Source organism: Drosophila rhopaloa, unplaced genomic scaffold, assembly GCF_018152115.1.
Source record: "Drosophila rhopaloa isolate 14029-0021.01 unplaced genomic scaffold, ASM1815211v1 contig_115, whole genome shotgun sequence".
NCBI classification, from domain to species: domain Eukaryota; kingdom Metazoa; phylum Arthropoda; class Insecta; order Diptera; family Drosophilidae; genus Drosophila; species Drosophila rhopaloa.
This window is the reverse complement of record NW_025334990.1, coordinates 17,334,044-17,343,622: the sequence shown is the minus strand read 5'-3', so window position 1 is coordinate 17,343,622 and position 9,579 is coordinate 17,334,044. Positions and strand designations below refer to the sequence as shown.

Genomic DNA, 9,579 nt, shown 5'->3' with positions numbered 1-9,579 from the left:
TCTTACACTGGATTGAAGTTTAAGTTATCACGTCTTGAATAGTCATACATTCAAAACCATATTTTTATTTTTATATAGATCACTATGACTAAAGGAATTTCCACAAGATAAATAATATATTTGAAAGGCCGCCAATTCACACTCTGTTATCGACAGTTGGCAACGCTGCTCGCCTGGTCTTACTTTGCCATTCAGCACAAATGGTATTTTTTGGAAGTCCCCCTAGGGTCACATTAATTTAAATTATTAACCAAAAGATTGGAGCAAATAATGGCCCAAAAATGAGTGATCCCATGAAGTGGTTCCACGGCAACCTGTCGCGCGAGGCAGCCGACGACCTTCTGAAGCAAGGTGAGTCTGGGTGAAGGGCCCCTGGACTCCAGATCGCAGAGATGAGCGCGTGGATGTGGGCGTGGTGAGCCCTAATGAACAGTAATTTTAATCGCAATCAGCAGGTTACGAGGACGGGACATTTCTGGTGCGCGAAAGCAGTACGGCGACCGGAGACTTCGTGCTGAGCCTGCTCTGCCAGGAGGAGGTCTGCCACTACCAGATTCGGCGACATGGCGGTGAGGACGCCTTTTTCTCCATCGACGACAAGGTACAGACGAAGATCCTACACGGTCTGGACACACTGGTGGACTACTATCAACAAGCGGCCAATGGGCTGCCCTCCAAGCTGACGGTGCCTTTAATCCGAGATCCCCCACCGCACAACACTCGAAGTCACGGAGTTACTAATCTGCTGCACCGCGCGACCAGCAAGAACGAGAGCAAGGTGGTCTTCGAGCTTCTCAAGTGCGGCTACCGGAACTTCGACGCCAAGAACCAGGATGGCCAGACGGCCCTGCATCTGGCGGCTCTCAACTCGGACGAGGATATTCTCAAGCACCTGTTGAATGCGAAGGTCCAGGTCAACAGCTCCGACTCCTTCGGCTGCCAGCCGTTACACGTGAGTGTCCTTTTTTTGCTCTGATATGTAGTTCTCTTCTAGTCCTTCCAATTAAATCCCTAGTACGCCGCTCGCTCAAAGCCGGCCAGTTTTATACGGACCCTAATATCGGCGCAGGCAAATGTCCAGGGCAGGAACATTGAAAACGGCTATGTGCCGCTGCACGAGGCCGCCAAGCACGGCAATCTGGAGGCTGTGCAGGAACTGCTTTTGGCAGAAGCTCCGCCGCTCCCGAGGACCAGTTCCGGTGAATTCCCCTTTGATCTGGCCAAGGAGGCAGGCCAAACGGCCGTGGAGGAATTCCTGCTGGGCTACAAGCTTCCACCGGCAAATACCACCAGGGATCAGTGGTACCATGGCACTCTGACCCGAGACGAAGCGGTGGCCATACTCAAAAAGCATGCCAAGGAGCTGGTGGCAAAGCAATCGCAGATTGACACTTCCGGGTGCTTCTTGGTTCGCTACTCCGAGTCGCCAGCAGCCTCTGGATTAGTTCTGACCTTGCTCAGCGACCAGGTGGTCAAGAATTTTCGTATTTCGCAAGCTGATCTCTACCAGAACGGTGTCAAGTTGCAGTCCGGCGGGGTGAGTTGTCAGAAAATTGATTAAATTACCGTTTTATAAAAAACTTTGTTTGCAGTCCAAGTTTCTGTACATTGATGACGGTCCGTACTGGCCCAGTGTGGAACATCTGATAGCCCACTTCATGCGCTTTTCCTACGGACTGCCGGTGAGCCTCAAGTTCGCAGTTCCGCCACAGCCCAAGCCAGAGGTGCCGTCGTTCGCCACAATTCCTCGATCCTCGGTGAGACCGAAAGCAACATCGCCTGCGACGCCGCCCACTCCCGTGTCCCCACATCCGCTCCATCCGCACCCACATGTGCCAGCCCTGACCATAGCGAAGAAAAAGCAGAAGGAGAACAGCAGCTCCATGTTTAATACACTGCGCATAACGAGTCCAAAAAAGGCGCTGTTCGACATGAACAGCCTGCGCAAGAGCAAGTCCAAGGGAAAACGCAGCGAGTCTGAAAGCAGTGTAAGTGGATCTCTGGCAAGGACGGAGCAGGAGCTGCAGGCGGCTGCTCCCATGTTGAAGAGCCTATCCTTCTCCACGGAATTCTCCACATTCAATGCGGACAGCGGAGCCGTTGCTGGGGTCAGTGGCGAGGTGTATAACGTGCCCAGAAACAATACCCCCATTGAGATTGACTTGCCACCCATTGCCCAAAAGACTGCAGCCGAAGTTGAGTATTTCACGAAGAGCGATATTGCAATTGAGCGCGAGCGCGCTGGCCAGTGGAGTGCCAATGGATACCAGCCCACAGTGGACGTGCTCACGCTGTTGGATCAGCAGATCAAGGCACCCGCTGTGACGCGTATCAACTCCATAGCGTCCACAGCTTCCACGGAGAGTGAGATGGCCGGTTACCTGCATCGCAAGTGCAGCGGCACCCCCAACACGCTCAACTCCACCGCCTTGGAGGCGGCCAAGCTGAGGTTCTTCATCGATCCGGAAAACCTGATGCTGGACAGCGAGATCGGGAACGGGGAATTCGGTTCTGTGCACAGTGGCTGGTTGGTGAGGAAGAGCAGCTCCGGTGAAGAGTCCCGCGTTGAGGTGGCCATTAAGATGCTTAGCGACGAGCACAGCAATAAGCAGGAGTTCCTGCGCGAGGCCTCCGTGATGATGCGGTTGGAGCACAAATGCATTGTGCGACTGATTGGCATTTCGAAGGGGGAGATGCTCATGATGGTGCAAGAGCTCGCTCCGCTTGGTTCCATGCTGCAGTACATCCAGGATCACGGTTCCCAGATCACGGCCAATTCGGAGCTGAAGGTCTGGGCCTCGCAAATTGCGTGCGGTAGGTGTAATCAAGCAAAGTTTATTTTCATTTTAATTCACTTTTCAATGTTTTCCAAGGCATGCACTATCTGGAATCTCAGCATTTTGTGCACCGCGATCTGGCCGCCAGAAATATTCTGCTAACCGCCCGACACCAGGCCAAGATCAGCGACTTTGGTATGTCGCGATCCCTGAGACCCGGCAGCACGGAATACCAGTTCACCCAGGGCGGACGATGGCCCATCCGCTGGTACGCTCCGGAAAGCTTCAATCTGGGCATCTTTTCGCACGCCAGCGACGTGTGGTCTTTCGGAGTGACTATCTGGGAAATGTTTTCCTTGGGCGCACCGCCATACGGTGAAATATCCAATGTGGATGCCATCAAGTTGGTGGACAGTGGAGAACGTCTACCCCAGCCCAATCTATGTCCCGCCTACATCTATGCCGTGATGCAGAGCTGCTGGAAGGAGCGACCCAAGGACCGGCCTACCTTTGTATATCTCACGGAGTTCTTCGCGCGAGATCCCGATTACCAGAACCTGCCAGAGTTGGTGCAAACAGTTCACATCTAAGCCAGTTTCCCCTCATCCCGCTCAGAGTGCAATTTTCTATAGCTATTTTTATAATGCTTTTATTCCGATTTGTGGCGTATTAAAGGGACTCGTAGATCATGATTGTTATCCCGTATCCTAGTATTTTCGCGAGTCCCTATTCATGTTTATAGTTTGTAATGTCTATTTTTATATACTGTTGTACAACCAATTTGTGTCAAAAGAATGCGAACAAGTGCCTTAAAAGATTTACTACATTAACTTTGTATTGAAGTTTACAAATCCATTTTGTTTTATTGGTTTTACGAAATAAAAATAACTTTTTTTATACGCAATGTTTCTTGTTATGATCGTTAAAGCAGCAGATATATTCATCTTGGAATTGAAAAAATGCTAAGAACAAATAAGATGGGTTTAGGGTGATAGCTACAAGTTGTTGAATTCATCTGGGCTGCGGTCAAATTTAAATATAATATGTTAAATATATATTATTAGCTTGAAAGTATTTTTTTTTCGTAATTTATTTAAAGATTGGCAGAAAGCATACATTATTGCTTGAGGGCTGCCAAAGTGTTGCATGCTTTTTCGCAGCGGAGCGGATACAAATTAAAATGCTCAGCATTTTAGAAGCTCTAAATGAAGACCAACGTTTCAGAAGCACTGAATGGTGCAATCAGTTTAAGAAGCACTAAATATGACCATTATTTTTTAGCTGTGAATGCTAATGCTGATAATTATTTTACAGGGTTTTGATCAAAAAACGAATGATTTGAAATTTTTTAGCTGTGAATGCTGATAATTAATTCCCAGGGTTTTGATAAAAAAAAACTGAAATAAAAGTGGGATTTTCCCGACCAAAATGAAATTTTTGAGCTGTGAATGCCACCCGATTGGAAATTTTATAACGAATTCAATGAGGTATGGCATTCCAACATCTGACAATTATTTCCCAGGGTTTTGATCAAAAAAACCGAAAAAAAACGTTGATTTTTCCGGATGTCCTGATTTCAGCATTTTTCATAAGGGGTAACATTGTCTATTTTGGCGAAAAACCGACCAAAATGAAATTTTTGAGCTGTGAATGCCACCCGATTGGAAATTTTATAACGAATTCAATGAGGTATGGCATTCCAACATCTGACAATTATTTCCCAAACTTTTGATCAAAAAACCGAGAAAAAGTTGATTTTTCCGGATGTCCTGATTTCAGCATTTTTCATAAGGGGTAACATTGTCTATTTTGGCGAAAAACCGACCAAAATGAAATTTTTGAGCTGTGAATGCCACCCGATTGGAAATTTTATAACGAATTCAATGAGGTATGGCATTCCAACATCTGACAATTATTTCCCAAACTTTTGATCAAAAAACCGAGAAAAAAGTTGATTTTTCCGGATGTCCTGATTTCAGCATTTTTCATAAGGGGTAACATTGTCTATTTTGGCGAAAAACCGACCAAAATGAAATTTTTGAGCTGTGAATGCCACCCGATTAAAAATTTTAAAACGAATTCAATGATGTATGGCATTCCAACATCTGACAATTATTTCCCAAACTTTTGATCAAAAAACCGAGAAAAAAGTTGATTTTTCCGGATGTCCTGATTTCAGCATTTTTCATAAGGGGTAACATTGTCTATTTTGGCGAAAAACCGACCAAAATGAAATTTTTGAGCTGTGAATGCCACCCGATTGGAAATTTTATAACGAATTCAATGAGGTATGGCATTCCAACATCTGACAATTATTTCCCAAACTTTTGATCAAAAAACCGAGAAAAAAGTTGATTTTTCCGGATGTCCTGATTTCAGCATTTTTCATAAGGGGTTACATTGTCTATTTTGGCGAAAAACCGACCAAAATGAAATTTTTGAGCTGTGAATGCCACCAGATTGGAAATTTTATAACGAATTCAATGAGGTATTGCATTCCAACATCTGACAATTATTTCCCAGGGTTTTGATCAAAAAACCGAAAAAAACGTTGATTTTTCCGGATGTCCTGATTTCAGCATTTTTCATAAGGGGTTACATTGTCTATTTTGGCGAAAAACCGACCAAAATGAAATTTTTGAGCTGTGAATGCCACCCGATTAAAAATTTTATAACGAATTCAATGATGTATGGCATTCCAACATCTGACAATTATTTCCCAGGGTTTTGATCAAAAAACCGAAAAAAAACGTTGATTTTTCCGGATGTCCTGATTTCAGCATTTTTCATAAGGGGTAACATTGTCTATTTTGGCGAAAAACCGACCAAAATGAAATTTTTGAGCTGTGAATGCCACCCGATTGGAAATTTTATAACTAATTCAAAGAGGTAACAAATAGACAATGGATTTTGTAATTAATAAGTCCCACCCCAAAGTAAAAGTTTTTCATAATTATTTTTTTTTTAAACATTTTTATTTCAGTTATAAAATTTAAGAATGGATATATCTAAATTACATAGATTAAACACAGGAATCCGCTTTGGAGATCGCGATCAGCATTGTTCAGGATGTTTCCATGGATAATTGTGCCGGGTTTCAGTGTCGCCTTCAAGGCTATCCAGGATTCACCAGTCGTCGTCCCTTTTTTCACCTCACCAATTAGACGCTTATTTTTAAGTACTTATTAATTAGCTATAAATAAATTCCGTTTTCCTATTAATTGCATTAACAATAAGTTAAGCTAGTTTCTATATGATATTATTATCTACATATTGTATTAATTTATTTAGTATATACATTGTTTTAAATAAAAAATAAACAAGTGTAATACAAGAATTCTGTTTTTTATTGGATTTGTATGTTAGGGCTTTCATCGGGAGATTTAATTTTGTGTCTTTAAACTACCATATAAATTATAGATTTAGTTCTGAAACTTATTATACAAGGCTATACATACATATATTTTTTTTTTCGTTCGATTTTTGTTATATTAAACTACCAAGCTAGTACAGAAATGTTAACTTAATTAAATTGACCAACTCGCATGTTCCACAACTATAAAAAAGATATTTTTACTGGAAATTTTTGAGCTGTGAATGCCACCCGATTGGAAATTTTATAACGAATTCAATGATGTATGGCATTCCAACATCTGACAATTATTTCCCAAACTTTTGATCAAAAAACCGAGAAAAAAGTTGATTTTTCCGGATGTCCTGATTTCAGCATTTTTCATAAGGGGTAACATTGTCTATTTTGGCGAAAAACCGACCAAAATGAAATTTTTGAGCTGTGAATGCCACCCGATTGGAAATTTTATAACGAATTCAATGAGGTATGGCATTCCAACATCTGACAATTATTTCCCAAACTTTTGATCAAAAAACCGAGAAAAAAGTTGATTTTTCCGGATGTCCTGATTTCAGCATTTTTCATAAGGGGTAACATTGTCTATTTTGGCGAAAAACCGACCAAAATGAAATTTTTGAGCTGTGAATGCCACCCGATTGGAAATTTTATAACGAATTCAATGATGTATGGCATTCCAACATCTGACAATTATTTCCCAGGGTTTTGATCAAAAAACCGAAAAAAAAACGTTGATTTTTCCGGATGTCCTGATTTCAGCATTTTTCATAAGGGGTAACATTGTCTATTTTGGCGAAAAACCGACCAAAATGAAATTTTTGAGCTGTGAATGCCACCCGATTGGAAATTTTATAACGAATTCAATGAGGTATTGCATTCCAACATCTGACAATTATTTCCCAGGGTTTTGATCAAAAAACCGAAAAAAACGTTGATTTTTCCGGATGTCCTGATTTCAGCATTTTTCATAAGGGGTTACATTGTCTATTTTGGCGAAAAACCGACCAAAATGAAATTTTTGAGCTGTGAATGCCACCCGATTAAAAATTTTATAACGAATTCAATGATGTATGGCATTCCAACATCTGACAATTATTTCCCAGGGTTTTGATCAAAAAACCGAAAAAAACGTTGATTTTTCCGGATGTCCTGATTTCAGCATTTTTCATAAGGGGTAACATTGTCTATTTTGGCGAAAAACCGACCAAAATGAAATTTTTGAGCTGTGAATGCCACCCGATTGGAAATTTTATAACGAATTCAATGAGGTACGGCATTCCAACATCTGACAATTATTTCCCAAACTTTTGATCAAAAAACCGAAAAAAACGTTGATTTTTCCGGATGTCCTGATTTCAGCATTTTTCATAAGGGGTAACATTGTCTATTTTGGCGAAAACCGACCAAAATGAAATTTTTGAGCTGTGAATGCCACCCGATTGGAAATTTTATAACGAATTCAATGATGTATGGCATTCCAACATCTGACAATTATTTCCCAAACTTTTGATCAAAAAACCGAGAAAAAAGTTGATTTTTCCGGATGTCCTGATTTCAGCATTTTTCATAAGGGGTAACATTGTCTATTTTGGCGAAAAACCGACCAAAATAAAATTTTTGAGCTGTGAATGCCACCCGATTGGAAATTTTATAACGAATTCAATGAGGTATGGCATTCCAACATCTGACAATTATTTCCCAAACTTTTGATCAAAAAACCGAGAAAAAAGTTGATTTTTCCGGATGTCCTGATTTCAGCATTTTTCATAAGGGGTAACATTGTCTATTTTGGCGAAAAACCGACCAAAATGAAATTTTTGAGCTGTGAATGCCACCCGATTGGAAATTTTATAACGAATTCAATGAGGTATTGCATTCCAACATCTGACAATTATTTCCCAGGGTTTTGATCAAAAAACCGAAAAAAACGTTGATTTTTCCGGATGTCCTGATTTCAGCATTTTTCATAAGGGGTTACATTGTCTATTTTGGCGAAAAACCGACCAAAATGAAATTTTTGAGCTGTGAATGCCACCCGATTAAAAATTTTATAACGAATTCAATGATGTATGGCATTCCAACATCTGACAATTATTTCCCAGGGTTTTGATCAAAAAACCGAAAAAAACGTTGATTTTTCCGGATGTCCTGATTTCAGCATTTTTCATAAGGGGTAACATTGTCTATTTTGGCGAAAAACCGACCAAAATGAAATTTTTGAGCTGTGAATGCCACCCGATTGGAAATTTTATAACGAATTCAATGAGGTATGGCATTCCAACATCTGACAATTATTTCCCAAACTTTTGATCAAAAAACCGAGAAAAAAGTTGATTTTTCCGGATGTCCTGATTTCAGCATTTTTCATAAGGGGTAACATTGTCTATTTTGGCGAAAAACCGACCAAAATGAAATTTTTGAGCTGTGAATGCCACCCGATTGGAAATTTTATAACGAATTCAATGAGGTATGGCATTCCAACATCTGACAATTATTTCCCAAACTTTTGATCAAAAAACCGAGAAAAAAGTTGATTTTTCCGGATGTCCTGATTTCAGCATTTTTCATAAGGGGTAACATTGTCTATTTTGGCGAAAAACCGACCAAAATGAAATTTTTGAGCTGTGAATGCCACCCGATTGGAAATTTTATAACGAATTCAATGAGGTATGGCATTCCAACATCTGACAATTATTTCCCAAACTTTTGATCAAAAAACCGAGAAAAAAGTTGATTTTTCCGGATGTCCTGATTTCAGCATTTTTCATAAGGGGTAACATTGTCTATTTTGGCGAAAAACCGACCAAAATGAAATTTTTGAGCTGTGAATGCCACCCGATTGGAAATTTTATAACGAATTCAATGATGTATGGCATTCCAACATCTGACAATTATTTCCCAGGGTTTTGATCAAAAAACCGAAAAAAAAACGTTGATTTTTCCGGATGTCCTGATTTCAGCATTTTTCATAAGGGGTAACATTGTCTATTTTGGCGAAAAACCGACCAAAATGAAATTTTTGAGCTGTGAATGCCACCCGATTGGAAATTTTATAACGAATTCAATGAGGTATTGCATTCCAACATCTGACAATTATTTCCCAGGGTTTTGATCAAAAAACCGAGAAAAAAGTTGATTTTTCCGGATGTCCTGATTTCAGCATTTTTCATAAGGGGTAACATTGTCTATTTTGGCGAAAAACCGACCAAAATGAAATTTTTGAGCTGTGAATGCCACCCGATTAAAAATTTTATAACGAATTCAATGATGTATGGCATTCCAACATCTGACAATTATTTCCCAGGGTTTTGATCAAAAAACCGAAAAAAAACGTTGATTTTTCCGGATGTCCTGATTTCAGCATTTTTCATAAGGGGTAACATTGTCTATTTTGGCGAAAAACCGACCAAAATGAAATTTTTGAGCTGTGAA

The 9,579-nt window shown here is 40.6% G+C and overlaps 1 protein-coding gene across 2 annotated transcripts; it reads left to right on the top strand.

Moving 5' to 3' along the window:
- Positions 1-198: 198 nt before the first annotated feature.
- On the top strand, positions 199-3,681 carry LOC108049362 (tyrosine-protein kinase Shark). 2 transcript variants are annotated; one of them, XM_017130516.2, is made up of 5 exons: positions 199-351; positions 453-952; positions 1,016-1,537; positions 1,593-2,814; positions 2,874-3,681. In XM_017130516.2, exons 1-5 carry the CDS (start codon positions 282-284, stop codon positions 3,365-3,367), a joined length of 2,808 nt encoding a protein of 935 aa, XP_016986005.1. In that variant the 5' UTR covers positions 199-281; the 3' UTR covers positions 3,368-3,681. The 2 variants fall into 2 exon arrangements, with proteins under 2 accessions (XP_016986005.1, XP_016986006.1); XM_017130517.1 differs by having other exon boundaries at positions 200-351; positions 456-952.
- The last annotated feature ends 5,898 nt before the right edge of the window (positions 3,682-9,579 follow it).